Source organism: Mobula hypostoma, chromosome 3, assembly GCF_963921235.1.
Source record: "Mobula hypostoma chromosome 3, sMobHyp1.1, whole genome shotgun sequence".
In the NCBI taxonomy this organism is placed as follows: domain Eukaryota; kingdom Metazoa; phylum Chordata; class Chondrichthyes; order Myliobatiformes; family Myliobatidae; genus Mobula; species Mobula hypostoma.
In genome coordinates, this window is record NC_086099.1 from 28,636,503 (window position 1) to 28,661,061 (window position 24,559).

The window sequence follows — 24,559 nt, forward strand, 5'->3', positions numbered from 1 at the left end:
TGCTATAAATAATGCCAGATAATTGGATAAAGCATGTATTTTAAAACAAGACATTAATCAACATGATGAGCTCCAGATCGTCAGGATGTCTGAACTGAAAGCGTTGCTGTTATGAATTTCAGCCCGTAAGTGGAAGGACTATTTTGTTCCTGTACTCAGCTCATGATCTCGGGAATTAGTCAGTTGATGACTGACCATTTATTCTTCTTTTGAAAGTCTTTTCCAGTTTCACATGTTATAGGGGGTGAGATTTGGTACCATCTAGCTGCAAATTCAAAGTTCCCGCATTGACTTCTGGAACTCTATTGGCATGTTTCTTGGTCAATTTAAAATGCATCTCCTTGGTTTAGCAGCTGACTAACTTCTGCTTTCTGGATATAAACACTTCGTAGGAGAATGCCTACATTCTGCCCAAATAAAAAAATTGCAGCGGGGGGGGGCGGGGGATGGAGGAGGCACAGAGAGAGAAAGCGGATAAAGGTGCAGCCATGATTTTATATGATGGTACGAGGCAGATTCCGGTTGATCATTTTAAGTCCCCGTGCCAAGAATCAAAATCTTCCTCTGTCAAGACTACATTGTCACAGGTTTGCAACACCCACCCCAAGTTAAAGAACTTGGAGTCATCTTGTCCTTTGCATAGCAGTGGTGGAAGTATGTCATCCTTGTCCCTGAGGGATTGCTGTAGAATAGGGGTTCCACAGGCCCCTTGGTTAATGTTAAGGGTCCATGGCATAAAAAAGGTTGGGAGCCCCTATTTTAGAAGATAATCCAGCAGAGACAGTGTTCTACATTTAGAAGACGCGTTCTGTATGAATTCCTCAGCAGTGCTAAAACAAAACATGCCTATTGCATTCACCACCATATATGCCATTTATGCTTACTCATATTAAGCAATAGTTATGTGCAGAGATGCTGCAACTTTAAGGATCAAAGGAATCCATTCCAAAGATGCAACATTTAACAAAATTTAAGCTCTGCCTTAACTCCTGTTGTTTTCTCCTATCAGCATTCTTCTCTGCGCTTTTAAGTTAACATAAACTCAGTGGAGGCTGCATCAGCCAATAAGCCACATTTTAATGGCAAAGGGAGTCTGGCAGTGGAAACTGTCTTTGCAGAATATGGCTTAAAAGTAGTAAGGCTGTACTTAATTTTTTTTTGTGCCTGTTTTTCTGGTTCTCTTCATGGTTGACTTCTTCCTGTCATTCGGCCTTACCATATTTTTCATGTGAGCAGATTTATTTATTTATTATTTCTCCCACTTGCAGCAGCCTAGGACATGAGAGGGGTAATTTATTCCTTAAGCCTGTTTGCCATTCTATGAGAAGATGGTTGATCTGTCCGAATCTTTATACCCTCATTTTTCCCCCTCTAGTATCCATTGTTATCTTGCAGTTAACAGTTAGATCTTGAATCTGACGTTAAAATTTCATGTTATCTGTGTCATCTGTGTATGAGCTCCCAATCACTTTTTTTTGCAATAAGTCAACAACTACCCTAAATTTGCCTTTTGAAGTTGCCCAATCCTAATTTTTCAATTTCTAGATTCCTCACCAATGGAATTTCATGCGCTTTTTCCCTTCCCAATCTTCTAAATCCTGTGATAGGCAATCATTGTGTTTTTTTTATATAACCTCTCATAACATTAAGTTTTCACACTATAGGTATTATAGCAAACCTTTTGTGCATAGTCTTTAAGGTCAGTAGATCTTCCTGGAGGTGTAATGTATGGAAGTGCTCTCAGAACACCAGATCTGGTCCAACCAGAGTTTTGTTCAATTATTTTGTCTGTTCTAGGTACTGCTTTTATAACTTTCTGGATATAAAGTCCAGTTTGCATTATTTCCTGATCTACTTAATGCTTTGTACATTGGCACCAAGATCTTCGCTACGTCTAACATCTTGACATTTGGAAAATTCTGTTTTAAACCGGATGTCTGCTCTTCTTTCTAATTGAGAGTCACAAGCTTAGATCCACCTTCTGTAAATGCATGGGTATGTTGTCTCCCTTGGCATTTTCCCCAACACCTTAATAAAGTACGCATTTCTGCACATATGAACTGCAGATGTCCTGTCCTTTTGTTGACCTTTCTGCTCTGTCTGCTCACTGAAGGATTAGATTTGCCAAATTCTTTCTGGTTACGTTCAAAATTGTATTTTTCTGGACTTTTCAGGGGAAATTAGAATAATACTTTTGCTTAGAGTATCGTCATTTGTAATTTCATCTATTTTCAAACCTGTTGACAAACACTTAATCCTTGGATTATTATTAATAATGTCTTTTAATTTAATACAGTATATTCCAGCTATTAATTTGACTTGTCCAATTTAGTTGCTTTTTCAATGGTTTTATTTTCTTTATATAGATAACTCCTGTTTTGAGAGTAGTTACTCAGTTGTGTTTATTTTGTCTAGGCGGAAGCTGATGTATCCTCCTTGAATAGGCGTATCCAGCTGGTTGAGGAGGAGTTGGATCGTGCTCAGGAACGTCTGGCTAGTGCCCTGCAGAAACTAGAGGAAGCTGAAAAGTCGGCGGATGAGAGTGAGCGGTAAGAAATAAATGCTAATACCTTGATAGGTGTTCTATGAATCTGGGAAGAGGGTCCAAAGAAATTACTTTTTTTCTGACTCCTTGTCCTAGGACAATCTGATGTAAATACTCATTGTTTTGTAGATGTAATGAAGAGATGTAACTACTTGGCACACTATATGGTCTTTTATGGGCCAGTTGTGCTCCATTTGATAGCTAAGGAATACTCTCGGACCATTTTATTTCACTTTTACACTTGGTCATTAATGCAAATATTTAATCAGCCAATCATGTGACACTGACACAATACATAAAAGCAGGCAGACATGATCAAGAGGTTCATTTGTTGTTCAGACCTAACATCAGAATGGAGAAGAATGTGATCTATGTGACTTTGACCTTGATTGTTGGCGCCAGACAGGTGGATTGAGTATTTCAGAAACTGCTGATCTCCTTGTATTTTCATGCACAGCAGTCTCTAGAGTTTAAAGAGAACGGTGTGCAAAATAAAAAAAAAATCAAACAGTGAATGGCAGTTCTGTGAATGAAAATGCCTTGTTAATGAGAGAGGTTATAGGAGAATAGCCAGACTGGTTCAAGCTGACAGGAAGTGATGATACCTCACTTCACTACATGTTACAACAGTGGTGTGCAGAAGAGCATCTCTGAATGCACAGCATGTAGAATCTTGAAGCAGATGGGCTACAGAAGCAGAAGACCATTCTACCTAATAAAGTGACTACTGAGTGTAGGTCCCTGTAAAGCAACGTTTTACTTGTATTGGAACCATAAGATGCTAGAGGAACTCAGCAAGCCAGCTGTGAAAAGGGTTGTTGGCTTTTCTTGTGGGCTCTAAGCAATTGTCAGATTTGGGTAGCTGAAATAAGTGAGGCTCTTGGGCCACTATAGAAGTGTCTGATTTGGAATGTAAAGCCTATTCTCTTAAGGGTCAAAGTGAACAAAATTGAATTTCTTTTCTTCTAAATGGCAATAGATGTTAGTTCAGTTAATGAAAACCTGAGTTGGCTAACCAATGTTTGCCTAAGAGACTTAAGAGATGGGAATACGGAATTCAATTCTGTCAGCGATCTTCTCTTTGAAGGGCTGTGGGAATTAAGTTTCCAAAAAGTTTCTGTGCTGCCAAATGTTTTTTTTTGTTGCTGGATTGTAAGAGAGGGAGCAAACAGGAGTCCAAAATGTCAGATGAAAAGATGAACGATTTTTTTCCTTCTCTGTTCACCTGCAACTCTTGACAAGTTATAAGTGATCTATTGCTTATATGATTTGATCAGTATAATATTTACTATTCCGCATTGTGCAGCTGCGGAGGAATCTCTAATACAGCTGCTGAACAAAAAGTTATACAAGTCAGTGTTTTAAGTGTGTATTCACTAGTCTGCAAATAGACCTGAATATTTTTGCATTGGTTTTCTTTGTGTGTCATCTACAAAGCTAAAAGTACATTTATCATCAAAGTATGTATAGATTCTACAACCTTTAGATTTGTCTCCTTACAGGCAACCACAAAACAAAGAAATGTGAAAGAACCACATATTTAAAAAAAACTTTCAAACACCCAGTGTGCACGGTGGGGGGGGAACCACATGCAAACAATAACCACAAGCAAATAGAATTCTGAACAGAAGTCCGCAAATTGAGTCCCATAGTTCAGTGCAGAGCCAAATCATGGTGCAGTAGTCTGAACTAGCCTGTCCCTCAGCTGTAATAATAGGATGCACTTATTTTGCCTCCCTACAGAGGAATGAAGGTTGTGGAGAGCAAAGTCCTAAAGGCTGAAGAGATAATGGAAATGCAAGAGATGCAGCTGAAGGAAGCTAAACATATTGCTGAGGAAGCGGACCGCAAATATGAAGAGGTGAAGTTTTTCCCCGGCCTTGTCTCTCCTCTGAAGTGACATCTGAATGAATGTTCTTAATGTGCAGTCATAAAAGGGTGGATTATTCTCACATTTGGCAAGTCGTACATGAAATATTGCAGTGATTTATATTGAAGATATGCAGGCTTTGGAGAGGGTTCAGGAGAATGATCATGGGAATGGAACAATTAATGTATGTGAAGCTTTTGATGACTGGCCCTTTAGTCATTGGAATTTAGAAGAATGGATGTGGGGGTGGGGAGAAGGATCTTATTGAAACCTGTTGGAACACCTAAGAATCAGGTTTAATAACATTAGCATATGTAGTGAAGTGTGCTGTTTTGCAGCTGCAGTACATTGCAAAGCATAATTTAAAAAAAAACTAGATTACAATAGATATATGTAGTTTATAGTTTTTAATTAAATTAGTAGTACAAAAAGAGCAAAACAAGAAAAGAAAAGAGCGAGATAGTGTGCCTGGTTTCATTGTCTATTTAGAAACCTGGTGGCGGAGGGGAAGAAGCTGTTCGTAAAATGCTGTGTGTGTCTTCAGGCTCCTGTACCTCCTCCCTGATCCCTGATCATAGCAATGAGAGGAGGGGACATCCTGGGTGATGGGGGTCCTTAATGACGACTGCTGCCTCTGTGCTGGCCTGAGGCTAGTGCCCATGGTGGAGCTGGCTGAGTTTGTAACTTCCTTCAACATTTTGCAATCTTGTGCAGCGGCACCTCCAAATTAGACTGTGACAGTTAGAACAGCACATCTGTTTAAGTTTGCGAGAGTCTTTGCTGGCATATTAAGTCTCCTCAAACTCCTAATGAAATATAGCTATTGGCAGCCTTCATTGTAATTGCATCAATATGCTGATAAAGGTAGAGTGGACATGGAGAGGATGCTTCTGATAATGGGAGAGTCTAAGACCAGATGGCACAGCCTCAGAACACAAATGTGCCTTTAGAACAGAGATGAGGAAGAACTACTTTAGCCAGAGGTTGGTGAATCTGTGGGAATTTATTTCCACAAACATCTACGGGGGCTAGGTCATTGAGTATATTTAAAGTGGAGATGGATAGGTTCTCAATCAGTATGGGAGTCAGAAAGCAGGAGAATGGGGTTGAGAGGGAAATAAATCAACCGTGATTGAATGGTGGAGCAGAATCGATGGGCTGAATGGCCAAATTATGCTCCACTTCCTATAGTATAAAGGATTAATCCAGTTTTCTGCCTGCTGCTTGTTCTGGAGCTAGTGGAGAAGATCTTACTGAGTCATTACAGGTAGCTATAGCATCTTTTGAGGATCTGTGTCAAATGTATTTTATCCTTCCTGCTCATTGTGTTGCATTTGCCTCAGCACTGGGATCTATTAACTGAGGATATTGTTTTTTTTTAAATTTTCATAAACGCAACTGAATGTTCAGCATTTTGTTTTATATGATTTGTCTTATTTGGGCTATGGCCGGCGGGTCTAATTGCTGTCAGTGGTATTAGTTTTAATAGTGTAGCGGTAAGTTGGACCAAATGTGATATAAAGTTTTGAGTCATATTGAGGTTCTGCTTACAGGTAGCACGTAAACTTGTCATCCTTGAAGGCGAGCAGGAACGGACCGAGGAGCGTGCTGAACAGTCAGAAAGGTAATTCTTTTCAGTTACTAGAAAGAGCACAAGCAGGAAGGTGATGGCTTTTGATATAAAACCAGTGATCTAGTCCACTGAGTTCTCCGAATCTGAGAATGTGGATGTTTGGTAATTAACGTGGGCCTGATAGACTATGACACCAGTTTTTGTGCTAGGTCAATCAAAGCCAATGGATTGTTTAATTCCTTAACTATCTCGCGAGAAACACACAGATTTGTTGTACTTGAGTACAACATCTTGTCTCTTTCCCTTACTACTTCTCCCACTCTGCCCCTCCCCATGCACAGAATAGGTAATTATCCACACACTTTTGCTCCACCCCAAAGTAATTGCTATAACCAAGCCGATGTATCTTTGACTTATGGTATCGGCATGAACAGCACCTAATGCTGCTGCTTAAGTGAGTTTGTAAATCGCAGTCAAGGTCAAAAGCCCTGGTTGACTTTATTTGATTTTCTCATTGAATTTTCACCCCCTCCCACCCAGCCCCATCACGACAATACCCTAGTCACCAAATTTGCTCAGAACGTAACAGAATGGAAGACGTAACTTTTGAGTTGGCTTCATCATCTAATGAAATCATAATGGATCATTAACCCTTGATCCTGAGTGTCCTGAAATCTATTACACTTAGGACCCTCCTTCCTGATCAGTGTGGTTCAGCTCCATGCTAGATAAGTACATTTAAACATTGTGTATTTATGGATTATCATGTAACTTGGCGCGGCATTTCTGCTTCTTTTTCTCTCGGCCTATCCTGGGCTGAATGATAAATCAACTAGAGAATGTTACAAGAGGTTAAATGGAGTGGACACTGGTGCACAAAATTTGAAGTGGGTGTTCGACGTTCTGTGAAAACTCAGAAGCAGACTCCCTTGGCCAAATTCTGCTCCTGTGCCTTGTGTTACTTGGTGCCTTCTCCCCACTGATTGGCTGAGTTATTGGAAAATAAATTAAAATTGACTTGACTATCTTTTTATGAAAATAGATCCACATCTTGAAACATGCTCCAGTTGATCTCTGGTGGGGAGAGAAGTTAGCAAGATTTTATTTTGCTGAACCAGATTTATTGTTACTGAAAATGACCTAAAATTTGTTTTCTGGCAGCAGTACAGTGCAAAAATTTAATCTATATATTTCAAAAATAAACAGTGCAAAAAAAAAAGCAATAACTATGTAGTAGTTCCTGGGATTTGAATTGGTGTTTGCATAGGATTTATTGAAACACAGGAGTGTAATTCTTGTGTCAGTTCCACTTTTGAAATGAGACGAGTTTTATAGGATTAATGATTGCCTCAATTCCTAGAGAGGGTCTGGGACTATTATATCTGAAATCTTCCATGAATAAGAAAACTAGTTGTTATCGCAACCCAAATTGTAGATAAATTCTTGCTTTTGTTTTGGCCACTGAAGTTTACTAACTTAAATTGGGAATTAAAATTCCATCACATTTCAAACTAATTGATTATACATTAATCCGACTTGGGAGTCTTTTTATAAGCTATTTCTGCTTGCGATGCTTTGGGAGGAAAGGAGTATTGATCCTTGAATAATAAACACTTAGTAAATTGGAAGAGGCCATTCAGCCTTATTACTATTCTTCAAGAGATGGCTAAATTTTTTTACTTCCAAACTGTAGGTTTTGTGTTGGAACCAGTTTTTTTTTGATAGCCAGATCCACATCTCAAGATGCAAACTAGTTGGTGTCTCCCCAAACTAGTCATAGCAACATTCTGAAATATTGTCAAAGTATTTTTTCTTGGGCTGGTCCAGATGGCTAAGCTTTGCCATTTTTCAATGTTTACATCTGTTGACTGGCTAACTCCACTAAAAATCCAGATCAAACATGGTGCCTTCTCCCCATTAATTGGCTAAGTTATTGGAAAATAAAATTTAATATCTTGAGTATTTTTTAAATTATTCTTGAGAAACATGATCGTCCCTGTGCTGCATGCTGCTTTAAATTTAAAATTAGCTCAGTCTTTATGGTGGGTGAGGGTGATTCTTAAACTACTCCTGTGCAATTAAAGTGTCTTTAAATTATAGAGAATTAGTAAACAATCATCATTTTGTTAATTTCAAAAGTTGGAACTGTGACTGTAGTTATTTAAATTCCCATGTTATTTTGTAAAATTTGGTGAATGCACTAACGATAGCGGGCACATGGTTTTCTTTTCCCCTGTTGAATTGCATGCTGAATTCTCCCTGGGATTTGTCCCTGTTCTCCTCCTATACTTGGATTAACTCAGTCGGGTCCGGCAATTGGAAGAAGAGCTTAAAGTAATGGACCAGAGCTTGAAATCGTTAATGGCCTCAGAGGAAGAGGTATTACTCCCAGAAATCCACTAATTACTTCCTGTTTCCTCTCTCCATCTTTGTTTTCTCTCTGAGAAAATATTAAAGCTACATTCCCTGCAACTTCTGCTGCTGCTGTTCTGCTTCCTGGTAGTTTGTGTGTAATTGGATTTTCCCCCCAGTGGAGACCCATAGCAGCTGAATTCTGGAATCAAGGTGTGGCTTCAATAGTTTCTGTGGCCTTGGGCCTTTACTACTCATTGGGGTTGGTAGCTCTCCATTTCTTCGGAGGTTAAATGTAAATCAAAACTTTGAATTAGTTTACAGATGCCAGGTAAGTACCCAATCAATCAGTGTTCTGATTTAAGATCGGAAAGTTGTTTTTTGAACATTCTTTGTGTGTTGGAGCCCAAATTCTGAGAGCCAGACATGTTTAGTTGCTATGGGTTTCTTACTACTTTTCTGCATATTCTCAACCTCCTTCTTTCCCAAACCAAACTATCTTGTTCTGAACAGTAAATGTGCTGAGATTGAAGAAGAATTGAAAAATGTTACCAACAGCCTGAAGTCTTTGGAAGCACAAACTGAAAAGGTAGGAGCATTCTGAACGTAACTGCTTTTAAAGTCATGGCATCCCCATAAGGATGTTCCTACACTGGTTTCAAAAATGTCGACAAAGTTAAGCAAAGAACTCTTGGTCCGACATTGAAATGATAATCTATCGTAAACCCTTCATACCTGCTTGTACCATGATGCTGAGTGTACTGGTAGGTGGAGTTTACATTGGCTAGGCTGCTGGTTCGAAAAGCTGAGTCAAAAGCCAACTAAATTTTACATTTTATATCCACTAGAATGGTTACGAAGGTTGCAATATAATTTTAGATATTCACAATACTGTTTTGTTTAATGCTCCTTACTCAGTCTTAAGGCCTTAAACTTCAGTAGAAGTACTGCAAGGTACTGAGATTTGCTGTTTACAACAGCACAGAGATGTGAAGAATGACTTTGAAATGACAAGTTATAATCACCATCTGCAAACTGAAGCAGTAATACAATTGACTTGCCAGCATTGCCATTTTCCACTTGTTATCCAAAAGAGAATTCCCTTGATGCAAGGGAGGTTCTAATGTTCATAAGCAAAATTCTCATATTCAATTTATGATCTACTGACTGTGCTCTATGCAATGAATGTGTTTATTCTAAATTCCAGAGCAGCTGGAACCAAAAAAGCAATTTGTATATCGTGTAACATCTTTGGTGCAACGCAGTCAGCTAGTAAACTGCTGTCCAAATGCTTTTAGATTTCCATAATTTAAATAATGCATAATGCTTCAGCAGTGGACATACCATGCCATTCATCTAAATAATTGCTGTATTGCCAGTCTAAAATGTGTTCCTCTTTTGAAAAGTTGAAGCTTGGGTTGATATGCTAAGTGTAACTTAAGAAATGGGGGTATCTTTGCTTCAGTTATTTTGCAGCTGATGAGCAATGAAGAAATATTCAAGTTGGCTTTTGACTCCAGTCCATCTAGCTGCAGCATTTCCTTTGGCTTGGGATATGGTACAGGGCTGAATTGGACATAACTATGCTTGTATTCTGGAGCTCTGCCATTTTATATGTATCCTAGTTTTTGGGGGCTGCTTGATTTGATGCTGATGCTTATTGGAATGCTCTGGACATTTCTCAAGTTATCATTGCCCTTTCTTATTTCTTCTCTTTTTTATTCTTCTGTGTGATGTTTATCTGTTTGAAACTTAATTTCAGACTGATGAAGCAATATAGAACTGAACTTTGTGCTGATTCCTGTGTCCTTTGGCAATATCGAATGACCCAGGCTTTGGGTTTTACCCCCAGAATTTACCTCTCTGCAATGGATAATAAAACCACATATCATAATTTTTTTTTAACCAAACCTAAGCCTGTTTTTCAATAGCTAGTGAAATAAACTGTTCACAGGCCTAATCGAGAATTTTAGATTTAAAAAAAAAATTTCTGCTCCCTGCATTGGCAATAACCATTAATTATAAATCAGGAACTCTGCAGTTAAGATCAGATCTTTTCCTTGCCTGTAGATATTTTAACTGCCAAGAGAGGTGTAAGCTAGATGAAGCAATTATTCAGTAAGGAGTATCTTTGACAACCACTTTCAGGTTAATTTGTTCCTGCACTCTACCACCACCTGATACTACTGGTCATTGCCTTTTTCTAAACCTAGTGCCACTCTTTCGTAACAATTCAGTAGTAAAGGGCTCTCAAGTAAGCTATTTGGCTGAAATGTAGACAGGGAAGTTGCCGAAGTTGTCAATCATAAAAATATTGCTTTTTGATGCCAATATGTTGGTGGCACTCGAGGTCAGCCACCAACATCTACTTTTTTACTCTGTGCACAAAATGAATTGCACCGACAGCTGTTTTACACCTAATTGCTTTTATTTGAATACATTTGGGACTTTTGGTTTAACTTTCCAACCAGATGCAATACTATCAATTTTCTTGTTCAGAGTGGCGCAGAGCTGTTAAAATGCTCTTAACACAATAATGTTGTTCACCTGTTGATGTAGGTTATTCTTAAATTCCTGCACCCTTAACATGGTGAATATAAAGTGAGGCTGTAAAGCAAAAAAAAAAGGTCCATTTATTTCAATGGGATTTGGTGGACTGTGTATTTGAACTTCTGTGCTGTTACACATCATGTAAAAAGGAAATGTTACCTGTGGCAGACTTATCTTTTTTTAACGTAATGCATGTTTATCTACCAGTATGCCTCAAAAGAAGATAAATATGAAGAAGAAATCAGGCTGTTAACAGACAAACTAAAAGAGGTGAGTGATGTGCATTTTCATCCAAATTCACCCATGGGACACTGCGAGTTTCTTTCAGAAACACAGTGACTTCTCCCAGCCAACTGCCGGCTTGTCCAAAATCTACTGGCAGCTTGGATTGAGGATCTAACCATGAATGTTACAGAATGTATACAGAGTGATAGGTTAGTGTCTTGACAAAGTGATAAGACCTGGGATTTGCACCAATGATTTTAGTGGATGAAGGAGTTAGAATTCAGAAAACTTGTGCATAAATTCTCGAACATGGGTGTAAATCTGTAGGATGAAGTTTTCTATTAAATGCAGATTTAATTTTCAAAGTCATTTCAAAATAGTGTCACTTTGCACATTTCAACACAGTTCAAAGATCAGAGTTCAGAGGAAATTCATTATCAAAGTAGGTGCATGTCACCATATCCTGCCCTGGAATTTGTTTTCTTGCAGGCACTCTCAGTAAAACAAAGAAATACAATAGTATCAATGAAATACTACACACAAACCATGGCTGACAAACCACTGTGCAAACATAAAATAGGTAAATAAATAAATAGTACTAAGAACATGAGTTGTAGAGTTCGTGAAAGTGAGTCCGTAAGTTGTGGACTCCGTTCAGTTTGAGGTGAGCGAAGTTATCCAAGCTGGTCAGGAATCTGATGATTGAATGATAATAACTGTGTCTAATCCTGGTAGTGTGGAGCCCTTGCGCTTCTGTAACTCCTTCCCGATGTCAGTAGCCAGAGAAAGCTTGGGTAGGATGGTGGAGGTCCAGGATAATGGACGCACTTGTGGCTGCACGCCTTGTAGATGTGCTCAGTGGTGGGGAGAACATTGAGAAATTTCATTCAGGAGTGAATAGGTTCTGTTGGGATTACTCAGTGGTGGGGTGGTAATGAGTGCCTTAAAGCAAAGTGGTGTTTCAAATAACCTCCTCTCTTACAGGCTGAAACTAGAGCTGAGTTTGCAGAAAGGTCTGTAGCAAAATTGGAGAAATCAATTGACGAATTGGAAGGTAATCTTTCATTTCAAACTCTTATTTGTGCTACCTTTAAGATTCTTCTAATGTTTATTTTGCAATCTAACAACTGCTTATTGGGTGTTTTAGCGAATAGTCCTTTTTTTTTTATTAAATTGGCAGAATTCAGAAGAAAGACTTCTGTTTTATTCCTTTCTCTGTGATTGTCTCTTCTGGATGTTGCTGGTCTGGTTGGCATTAATTCATCCTTAATTGGCCTTGAGAAAGTGGCTTTAGGGTCATAGGAAGCATAGTAGTGCAGCACAAAACTAGCCCCTGAGCTCACCATGTCCATACTCATGCCATCACTTATTCCTACAATGCAGCAACCAGACCTGATTTAGTTCTTCAATACTCCATGGGCCTTTGCACTCCTGGTAGTATCATAATCATTATGTGCCAAGTTGTATGATGTAGACGATCATGGTCCCATGACCATGATTGTTATAGGCAAATTTTTCTACAGAAGTGGTTTGCCATTGACTTCAGGGCAGTGTCTTTACAAGACAGGTGATCCCAGCCATTATCCATGCTCTTCAGAGATTGTCTGCCTGGCATCAGTGGTGGCATAACCAGGACTTGTGATATGCAGCAACTGCTCATACAACCATCCACCACCTGCTGCCATGGCTTCACTTGACCCTGATTGTGGGGCTAAACAGGTGCTACACCTTGCCCAAGAGTGACCTTCAGGCTAGTAGAGGGAAGAAGCGCCTTGTGCCTCGTTTGGTAGGGACATATCTCCTCCTCGCCACCCAGGCTCCTGGTATACGTGTCCAAGATGAGGTGAATTGAGAGCCCCCAAAATACCTAAAGGTGTAAGGAGTGAATCATGTACCACAGGATATACAGCCTCTGGCCTCAATATTTGAGGCTCTGAAATGCTGGTCAGTGGTAACCACCAGGGCATTGATGGATGACTATTAAACTTCAAGAATAGGAGTTAGACTTTCCTGTTGGAAATGGTCACTGCCTAGTATCTTTCTGGTATGAATGTTACTTGTCGCATCTATCCATGCCCTGAATGTTGTTGAGATCTTGCTAAATGTTAGCATAAGTTCCTTCATTTACACATCTACAGTGAGCAAATAATAGTGTCATAGAACACTACAGCCCAGAAACGTGCCCTTTGCCCAGTCAGTCTGCACCAAACAGTTATTCTTCCTTGTCCCATTGGTAGAGATGTCATGCCCCTCCCATCTCCAAACTTCTCTTAAATGTTGCAATCAAAGTCACATCCAACTGTTGGCAGCTCCTTCCATACTCTCAACATGCTGAGTGGAGGTGTTATCCTTAATTTATAACTTCTAATTCTAGTCCCAATCCGCTTCTCCACTTGTTCTAGTGATGAAAGGATGGTAATTGATAAAGGTTGTTCTAATTCTGCTCTTGTGTTTTACATTGTCAATTAAGTTTGCTCTGCCATACCATCACAGCTGATTTTTTTTTTGTTCCTGTTTCACCTACCTTCTTCCCATAACCTTTGATGCCGTTACTAATCAAGAACCTATAAACCTCTGCTTTAAATATACCCAATGACTTGGCCTTCCTAGACTCATCCATTATAAGAAACATCCTCTCCATATCCCTGTTGTCTAGGCCTTTTAATCTTTGATAGGTTACACTGATAGCTCCCTCATTATTTCTAAACTCCAGCAAGTTCAGGCCTAGTAGCATCAAACAATCCTCGCTCATTAAGGCTTTCATTCCTGGGATCGTTGTTGTGAGCCCTCCTCGTGACCCTCCCCAATGACAGCACATCTTTCCCAAAACTGCTCCAATTCTGTCTGACTAATGCCTTATAAAGCCTCATCACTTCATCCTTGCTTTCAAATGTAATTAACCTAGGTAAAATGGATTGGATGGTAATTAACCAGATTGGTGGTGTTCTGTTTTTGTAAATGATTTTCCACATGGTCAGGGAGATACCAGTATTGTGCCAGTCGTGAAACTGGTTGTGAGCGCAGTGTTCATTACTGCAACAGTATGTTGACTGATCCCATAGATTTGCTGTACTCGGTGTTGGCCATTTCTTGACATCATACAGAGTGGATAGAATTGGTTATATCCTGACATCTGTGATGAGATCTCGGAGGGATGCAGAATTGGATTAGCCACTCCCTCTGGTTTCAAAGGCCTCACCCTTGCTTTTGGCATTTGCATGCTCAGGACCCCATCGTTGAAATGGGAGCATCTTTCCTGCTGCCACCCTTCACAACTAGTTGTGGGAGGACTCTGATGTTATGCGATTATGTAGCTCTGTCTTTTGCATGCTTCTTTTGCAATTGCTGTGCCTACAGTATAGTCTTGAGTTGCACCTTTCCAAGTCTGCTTTAACCTCATGGTTACAATACAGTTGAATGGTTTGCCAGACCATTTCAGAGAGCTGTTGAGAACACCTTTAGAATTATGTACAAGGGCAACATATTTCCTTCCCAAAGCATTTTTTTTTGGGGGGGGGCATCATTATTGAGACGTTTTGAATGTTTATTTTTCATGAAACATGCTCAGGTAGTTGCATTGGTGGATATGATGGTATGTAAAGTACATATCTCTTAATTGCAGACCTGGGTAATTTATACAATATTTACTCAATATATCTCTTCAATGTTGCACTTAGTTTTGCATGTTTTGACTTCTAAGTAATTAGATTTTTTTATTTGAGAGGGTGTTAAGTTTTTAGGACTTGTGGAATGCAAGTGTGATCACTTATGCAGAATTTTAAACCCATTTCTAAATGCTTACAGTAACCTTTGAAATTTGAAGCCACAGTTGCATGTACAAAAGTGACGAAGAAAATACAGTTGGTCAGAAAACCCTGATGAAAATGTATTGTCCGAAAGGCCTGGTAACCCAGTTAGTGAAAGCAGAGAGATTTTTCACATCGTTGGGCTGTCAAGGAATATTAGCATTGGGAAGGAGTGGACTTGAATTTAAAATCTGCCACAAACTTCTTGAGAAGCAGAGCAGTCTCATAGTAATTAGTCGTAGTCATACTTTATTGATCCCAGGGGAAATTGGATTTTGTTACAGTTGCACCACAAATAATTAAATAGTAATAAAACCATAAATAGTTAAATAGTAATATGTAAGTTATGCCAGGAAATAAGTCCAGGACCAGCCTATTGGCTCAGGGTGTCTGACCCTCCAGGGAAGGAGTTGTAAAGTTTGATGGCTACAGGCAGGAATGACTTCCTACGACGCTCTGTGTTGCATCTTGGTGGAATGAGTCTCTGGCTGAATATACTCATGTGCCCACCCAGTACATTATGTAGTGGATGGGAGACATTGTCCAAGATGACATGCAACTTGGACAGCATCCTCTTTTCAGACACCACCATCAGAGTCCAGTTCCATCCCCACAACATCACTGGCCTTACGAATAAGTTTGTTGATTCTGTTGGTGTCTGCTACCCTCAGCCTGCTGCCCCAGCACACAACAGCAAACATGATAGCACTGGCCACCACAGACTCGTAGAACATCCTCAGCATCGTCCGGCAGATGTTAAAGGACCTCATTCTCCTCAGGAAATAGGGATTAGTGAAACTAAAACTAAATCAAAACTAAGTGAAATAATAATTCTGTTTAGTTCTGTTAATTTGTGGTACTAATATTGCTTACAGTTTGGAGGTGGGATGTGTGGTGGGTTTGAATGAAACAGTTCAAACTTGCACTGGAAGTGTTTTTTGACACATTTTTAATTTTAATTAAATTAGGAGTTGTGATATATATTTAAAAAAGCTATTAGAAATCAAGTACTATTTGGTAAACTAAAAATCTTGCTCACAATGTTTTTGCATAAAAGCTGATTCCTTTCTCTCTGCCATAGTAATTTGAATTGATAAAAAACAGATTACAAGTCAGATTTGATACTTATTTGCCTTTTGAATTACATTTAATGGTATTCTGCACAGGTCATCTTATATGAGACATCCTTTAGCGATCTGAATCTATAATTATTGCTGCACCTGTTCGTTTCCTTTTTCTCGTGAATAATATGCTTAGTAACTTGAATACAAAGAAATCCATGGTGTTGAGTCTGGAACTGTATCAAAATATTTTTACTGGATTAATGTTTCATGTTCTGTTTGTTTTAAAGAATCACTTTGCACAACAGGCTGATTAATTTTCATTTTTCTGCTTGCGCTGTTATAGTTTTCATTCTTGAATTATTTGAAGTGTAGTAAGATATACAAATATGTTGCCTGTTGAGTTAACCTTGTGAATACAAGTCTTAAAACAAATGGGTATTTTCTTCTGATGGAGAGAACCACTCCTGTTAAAGCTGTAATTAACTTGTTGAAAGCGATACAATACAAAAGATGTTATGTTGTGGGAGGAAGATGAATCAGTTTTTATCTAAATGGAATTGAGTGTGTGATTTGCGGAAATTATAGATCTACTTGTATATTCATTGCTGCCTAAAGGATTTTGTTTTTAAAACTCAGAGCATTACGGCACAGAACAGGCCCTTTGGCCCACAGTGCTGTGCCAACCTTTTAACCTACTCTAGAATCAATCTTATCCTTCCCTCCTACATAAACCTCCATTCTTCTATCATCCATGTTGCCTGTCTAAGTTCCTTAAATGTCTGTAGTGTATCTTCCTCTGCCAGCGCCCCTGGCAACATGTTCCAGGCAGCCACCTCTCAGTGTGTCTGATTTGTGAAACTGTAGGCCAGCCTGATTCTGGTCCATGTTTACTTGCAGACAAATAAGTCACTTTCAGAATTTTCTTCCTCAATTTATCTTTTGGTTCTACTCTTTTTGCTAGAGGTACTTTCCTTCGTGTAAGTGCTTTTCTTTCTTCATACCAAGTAGTTTAAACCTATTTTAAAAACAGCTGATCTGTTCCATGTGACTAACACTACTCTTTCTTCTTTCATCTGCTGTCACTGATGCTGTTTCAATAGAACGCTTCCGACAGGAGGTAGAGAGAAATCGTCTTCTCAATAGTGAACTGAGGGTTGTCCTGAATGAACTTAACAACTGACTTTATCTTGAAGACTTGCCAAAAAAACTTGCTCTGTGTTCTTGTCTAACCTTTTTTAATGAATGTGATCACTATTTCTGTTTCATAACTAACCTTGGCATTATTTTGCATGTCTGTTTTTAACAAATAAAAACCACTAATTTATTTAGAAGCAAAAGACTTAATGGGTTTGGAATTGATTCTGCTTTTCTGTCTACTTGGTTTCTCTTGAATGAAAGACTGTTCAGCTCAGTGAATGCAAGTGTGGCAGGGTAAACAAGCCGCCTTTATCTGGAGGGTCCATAAGACCAAAAGATTTAATAGCAGAATTGGGCCATCGAGTCTGCTCTTTCTTCCAATATCTTTCAGATTTCTGTTCTTGTAAAACAAAAACATTCCTGCACTCTGTATTGTCCAGTAAAATGTGCGTATATATGTGGGTGTATAAAATCCAGCAGTTCAAAACTGTTCTATGTTTGAGAAATACTTCGAGTAATAAAGGCCTATGCGTTTTGCCACCCAAATTGTAAGATGTTTCGGCCTTGGGCTCGCAGCACAATTGTGTAATTGGGTGACAATGAAATGATGCTCTGCTTGCAAAGGGAAATGTTTTATGGTGCATTAAAGGGGGAAGAAACAAAATATGTAAAGAAATACTAAACTTTTATTTTTTTGAAGATTCCGATGTTGCATTGAGATTTATAATCACACTAATTGATTCCTAATTGCCTGCTTTGAAATGTTTAAACTAATGTTGAATTGAGTATAATTTAGTAACATTCTGAAAATGTACACATTTGTTTTAAACTGTTCACGCTTTGATTTTAAATTTGAATTCTCATTTTTTTTTCTTTTTCCATGAACCGATAGAAAAACTGGCCCAGGCCAAAGAAGAGAATGTGGGCATTCATCAGGTGCTTGAGCAGACTCTAGTGGATCTGAGCCACTTATAATACTAACTGGGGGAAAAAAAGCAAAAGTTTTACATGCCACAAGTGCCCATGGTACAACATCATCTTCTGTGTAAACACTGAAAACCACCAGCCAAAGTGTGAAACACAGCATGGGGAATAGAACAACAAAATAATAATATAGGCTCAGCATTGGTGTTGAAACCAATAAATTTCAAGGGGGAATCTTTCTTTTAAAACTTTAACCACAGCGTTGGATCAGTTTTTCTTTTTGATTTGTCCTGCCCTCTCCACTACAGTAAATGGGCAGGCTTTGACACTTATTCCATAGATGTAGTTATAACTTTATTTGCTTTTTCTTTCAACTCTGTTTGATGGCTTCCATTCTTGACAAGCTTTGTTTTTTTTTCTTATGTGTAAAATGTATTGATGAGACTTGAAATTTTTGCCAAAAGTGCATTCATGAGTTTCTGTCCTGATGCTGGATAACATATGTACAAGTTGTGAAGAATGCACACCACTTTATTACTCCAGCACCCCCCACCCCCACCCCCAGTGTTTTAATCCCCTACTGCTTAGACATCCGTGACTTGTGTTATTTGTTAAAAGTGGTTTGTGCTCAGTTAGCACACAGGAAAAAGTCAAAGCTTGTAAGGACGTGGCAGGGCCTGGTTTCTGAAATCGGGACCACAATGGCAATTATTGGCGAATGTTGTTAATGTATCATACTGACCCACGGTTACTGCTTGTAGTAGACAATTAAAATGTCACTAGATATTGTTAATGTAAAATCTATTGACTTACATTTTTAAATCGATGAAAATGCCACCATGACATTGTAAACCTTTTATATCATAAATAGATGGGATTGTGAAAATATGTACATTTTTGTCATAGATAAAAGATTTTGAGCACAGATGGTGTTTTAACAACCACTTGCCTGTCTGTGATGCAACAGTTTCTTCCCCCTATGAATGTCCTTGGAATTCCACTTTATCCTATGCAATTATCTGTGTAAGCTCTTTATTTGTACGGTTTATTAAACTTTGGAATAAAATTATCTCAAGTTGTGGTGTTGATTTAAAATCTTGTGCACAATGTCTCCTAAATGATTCTGATTGAGTTTTCTTCCCTTTCCAAATGTGCAAACTTCTCAGTCTGTTTTTTTGAGAAAAATTCAAATAAGCTGCTGTTCCACTAAACATCAGTGATCTGCTATTTGTATCATGCCAGAATGAATTTTCCTCTCGGTGTCCAGTGCAGCAGAAATTGGAACTCCAGAATAAGTTGTCAGATTGGCATCTCTATCCCCTACCTCTTCATTATACATTTGTACTTCAGTGTGGCTTGTGAAGTGCCTAATTACAATACTCTATACTGAACACGAGATTCTTATTTGTGTTTCTTGATACCAGTTACCAATTTCAGTCATCAATTTACTCAATGTACTTCTAAGAGGATTTTTTTTATATGTTCCCCCATCTGAAAACGAGCTCCTAATTCCATTTGAAGAAATCATGGTGACTAAGTCATTATAATTACCCAGAAGTGGTGGAAATACTTTGGTAAACTTTATCAAAGCACAAATTAACATAACCCGAGAATAAATGCATTAACCCATCGTATCTGCCTTTGTAAAAGGGAATGTTCATGCTATCAAAAAACAAGTACAGTTAGGCTACAAGCACCTAATTTTCCATGGATTGGAAGCTATTGTAAAATCCAACCTGCAGTTCAGTTTGAATTTTAGTGAACTTACTGTATATCACAGTTTGCTGGAACAAAGGCAAAACTTCTGAGCTTGTTGTTACAAACGTCAGATACAGAGTCTCGGCCCAAAACATCGACTGTTTACTCTTTTCTGCCTGGCCTGCTGAGTTTCTCCAGCATTTAGTGTGTGTGTGTGTGGGGGGGGGGGGGTTGTTACTACTTTAGCTTTAACCTATGCTTGTTTTCCTGCTGTGTTTTCCATTCACTCCCCTGTGACAATGATTACTTGCATTCCATTCCAATCCATTTCACTTCACTTCAGTCCTGGCAGCTACCCTCATCCACATTCTCAATAGTGACCTAATACAGAAAATAGATTGTTTTCTTTCTCCAACCTCCTTGGGAGACTTTTCTCTGCTCATTCTGATGTTAATGCTAACTGGCATCACTGCCAAAAAAAAATGAGATTACGATCAAGCCTGGCACGCTGGGCACTTGGTAAGCAGCATAAACAAGTTTTGTAAAGTTTGCTTGTTCACTTCCACTTTGTTTTCTCCAGGGAACATAGAACTGTATAGCGTAGTACACCATTGACCTTAGATTGGGTTAAATGGTCAGCACAACATCGTGTTGTGCCAAACATCCAACCACTCAAAGATCAATCTAACCCTTCCCTCCCACATAGCCCTCCATTTTGCTTTCAATCATTTGCCTATCTACACGTTTCTTAAATATCCCTTGTGTATCTGCATTCTATTCACCTACCACTCTCTGTGTAATAAAATATAAACTTCTAACATTCCCCACCCCCATCCCCCCACCCCCAACTTCAGTCACCTTAAATCATGCCACCTTGTATTAGTGGTTTCCGCCCTGGGCAAAAGTCTGTTCATTCGATCTAAATCTCTTGCCTTGGACACCTTTCAAGTGGCCTGGCATCCTCCTCCTCTCCAAACAGGAAAAACCCTAAGAGAAATGCTCCTCAGACATGCTCTCCAACCCAGGCGGCATCCTGGTAGATCTCCTCTGCACCCGCTCACAAGCTTCCACATCCATCCCAAAATGAGGCAACCAGAACTGAACAAAATATTCCAGGAGGATATAATGGGAAAATTATGGAGCTTTTAAAGCAACTTGCTCCATTTGACATTGCCTTTTTTTAATGTACAAAATTATCCCAGGATGGGTCAGTGGGGTGTTACTGAGCAAAGTCCGATGCAGAACCAGTTTGGAATTATTAGTAGCACACACAATGCTTTGGATTCCCAGTATCTGTGTCTGGGCGATATTAGTGTTGCTAACGAGGTACGATGCATGATCTGGCAATTAAGTATTCACGGTACTCTGGAGCAGGGGTCCCCAACCTTTTTTGCACCGCGGACTGGTTTAATAGTATTCTTGCGGACTGGCCGACCGGTGGGGGGGGGAGGGGTGTTCAAGTAGGGTTAAACTCACCTCAACATGTCTTTTACAGTTAGGTTTGCCAACTTTCTCACTCCCAAATACGGGACAAAAGTAGTAGTCAAATCCCGGTACACTTTACCTCAGGAAAGACTACCATGACCATGAAGCCTTGCGCGGGCACCTGTGTGCACATGCGCATATGTGCCGATTTTTCCCTCCTCCAATCGGTTTTGCCTTCATCTTCCCGACTACACTGTACATACATATACTTTGTGTATTTATCATATCAGTCCTGCTTTTACTATATGTTAGTGTTATTTTAGGTTTTATGTGTTATTTGGTATAATTTGGTAGGTTATTTTTTGGGTCTGGGAACGCTCAAAAATTCTTCCCATATAAGTAAATGGTAATTGCTTCTTTGCTTTACACTACTTCTGCATGAAAGGTTTCATAGGTATGCTCTACCTTAGCAGGGGAAATACGGGACAAGGGCGGTCCCGTATGGGACAAACCAATTTACCCCAATATACGGGATGTCCTGGCTAATACGGGACAGTTGGCAACCCTATGTTCAAGTTCAACAGTGCGTGACAGGGAATGAGGAAGGATGCAGCTGACTCATATCGTTTCCTCGTGGCCTGGTAGCACATGCTTTGCAGCCCGGTGGTTAGGGACGGCTGCAATGGTGTTTTCATATTATATTAAAACCCTTCACAGGTTGAAATAGATGTGAAGGATTTTAATATAATATGAAAACACCATTTCCTTAATTTAAAAAAATGTTAGTGGGTCTAAAATTAAAATGATTTGAGGTGATCGATGAGCATTTTGGATGAATGTATAGATTTGTTGGAGCTGTTGAACTCATTACCCGACACAAGATTCAAGATCACTTAAATGTCATTAAGGTCCAACACCAGTGTAAAGGAGAATTAAATAATTGTTACTGTGGATCTGATGCAGCACAAAAAAAAAATAAGATAACATAATAAAAAAACACAATAAACATAAAAACTTACGTAACTCACTATGATACACTGTACATTGGTTTGTACATAAAGTGAGGCTCTGTTAAGGTGACTGGCAGGAAATGATAAAGTGGTGGTGGGGTGGGTTAGTGGATGGAAATGTTGATCAGCTTTACTGTTTGAGCCCAGTAACTATTTGAGTGTGGTGGTCTTGGCGTGGATGCTACATAACCACCCTGGTGGGAGTAGGACAAACAGTCTATGACCGGTGTGGGTGGGATTCTTCTTGGTATTGCTGCACGTAGTCAGATGTAGATTTCAAAGTATGATTTACGCATGAATAGGAAGAGGAATCTATACTTTTCATGAAGTAGATGGAGCAGGTCTGATTTGCAAGTTGTGCCATGCTTGATTTGGCTGTTTTTGATTATCCTGAATGGGGAAGTAGTGCATGATTGATTCCAGCGACGTTTGAGAACTCTTAACTAATCTGTTGTTTCCATGGCAGCTCCCCAAGTTTCTTCAGTCATCTGCGTTTAGCATTCAGCCTTTTTAGAATTTGAAAACATGTAATGTCTGGGGCGGGGTGGGGGGGGGAAGGGACTTAACATTTAAACCAAAGGGAGTTTAGAATAAATTATTAGACTCGTGTGTTTTTACAACTTCACATAATTATAACATTCAGTTCATTGACTGCTGGGTAAATCAGTGATAAAAATGTTTCACAAATTTTATAATGACCAGTAGTACTGCTTTTGGATTTTTTTTTGCTGTGGAGTCAATCTCAGATTAGAGCAGAACGTGCAGTTTAAGTTGCTCCAAATTCTATAGTGAAGCTGAATCCACTTCCATTGACTGACTTAGTAGCTATGTGCTTGTAACTGGAGCTAATACAAAGGGAACATGCAAATCAAAGAGTTATAAGTTGTTTTAGCAACCTTTTCTGTTTTAAAATGCTTTTGATTGACAAGACTGGGCTGATTTCAAGAACAACAATTAAGTTTGATTTGGTGGCGCTTGTAAAGTGTATTTCTGTAGCCCTATTGTTGACTTGCTGAATTGTGCACCCAAACAGCGAATGTCATCTGGAGTGTACATTCACACCCCTTACCCAACATCTGTGTAAACCCAGTTCCCAGTAGGTTTTGACTGATGCCAATATGCTTTATAAACATTATTTGCCCCTTTTCATAACTCATTCCCACCATCTCCACAGTCCTAAACAAGAGAAAATCTGCAGATGCTGGAAATCCAAGCAGCACACACAAAATACTGGAGGAACTCAGCAGGTCAGACAGCATCAATGGAAAACGAGTATGTCGACTGTACTCTTTTTTTTCCATAGATGCTGCCTGGCCTGCTGAGTTCCTCTGGCATTTTGTGTGTGCATCTCCACAGTCCTGGAGCATTTCGGGCTAATCAAAAGCAAAAGACCTGGCTGTTGTCCTCGTTCAGGTGGTTCTGCCTAACCTTGGGAATCGGGAACATGCCATCTGCACTATCTACGTGAATGTTAACTCCCTCTTTAAACAAGGTCAATGGGAAAAACTGATGTTGGGAGAGAAAGAAAGATACTGAAACAAATCAGCTGGATTGATCATAAAGTTGTAGCATTCTGCGATCTCTTTGCTGTTTTTACACATTCAGTGATCTCCACGCAGCAGAATAATTAATTTCTTTGAATGCTTATGTGCCATAAATTTGTTCTGATTTGGCACACTGCATTAATCATCCTACATCAGTTTGCATAAAGGAATGCTAGTTAAGATTGATGATTTTAAACAAAAAAGCATATTCTTACCCTTAATCAAAAGCATGGTTTGTTTCCATGGGAATAAGCAATTAGGAGATGCAACACACATCAAAACTGTTTCATACCAGTTAGGGAGGAATGTAAAGTGTTTACTTGAAGTGCTTTGGACATCATTGTCTTCCCATGTAAAAGGATAATTTGTCGTGGACAAGATTAAAACTTTTTTATGACTAGAATTGGAATCCTTGGCTGGAAAGTATCAAGTGCCCTGAAGGAGCAAGAATGATGGAGATCATTATTATCTTTTGATTTATTTAATCCCATGAATTTTCCTCTCCATCTTGGAATCATAACCATAATAACTCAGTGCTGTCTGTCTTAAGTGCAGTTAAAGCTGAACTTATGTCCTTTATCTTATTAATAAGTAAACCATTTGTAGTCTCTTAGTCTTCCAACAGATGAGTGCATTTCATTTGCCCAGTGAACCATGGATAAGTTTACTTGCATTCTGGAGAGGTCTTCATGGTTTTTCAAAAATAAAAAAATATTGCTTCACACGCAGTAAGCTTTTTATTACACAAGTGTTCAAGTCAATTTTGTTCTTACAGATCGATCTTTGTAGAATACTATAGACAAAGCCATTGAAAAATCCTGTACAGCTTCAGTCAA

The 24,559-nt window shown here is 39.0% G+C and overlaps 1 protein-coding gene across 4 annotated transcripts in view; it reads left to right on the plus strand.

The window, feature by feature from the left end:
- The window catches only part of LOC134343904 (tropomyosin alpha-4 chain-like), a 94,164-nt gene extending 75,049 nt beyond the window's left edge, over positions 1–19,115 (plus strand). For 2 of the 4 annotated variants that reach the window (XM_063042811.1, XM_063042813.1), the window contains 7 exons: positions 2,416–2,549; positions 4,289–4,406; positions 5,969–6,039; positions 8,292–8,367; positions 11,098–11,160; positions 12,100–12,169; positions 18,015–19,115. In XM_063042811.1, the coding sequence (XP_062898881.1) occupies positions 2,416–2,549; positions 4,289–4,406; positions 5,969–6,039; positions 8,292–8,367; positions 11,098–11,160; positions 12,100–12,169; positions 18,015–18,097 (615 nt within the window). In that variant the 3' untranslated portion in view covers positions 18,098–19,115. Of the gene's footprint in view, positions 1–2,415; positions 2,550–4,288; positions 4,407–5,968; positions 6,040–8,291; positions 8,368–8,853; positions 8,930–11,097; positions 11,161–12,099; positions 12,170–18,014 lie in introns of all 4 variants that reach the window. The other 2 variants (XM_063042810.1, XM_063042812.1) reach the window with 1 other exon arrangement.
- The last annotated feature ends 5,444 nt before the right edge of the window (positions 19,116–24,559 follow it).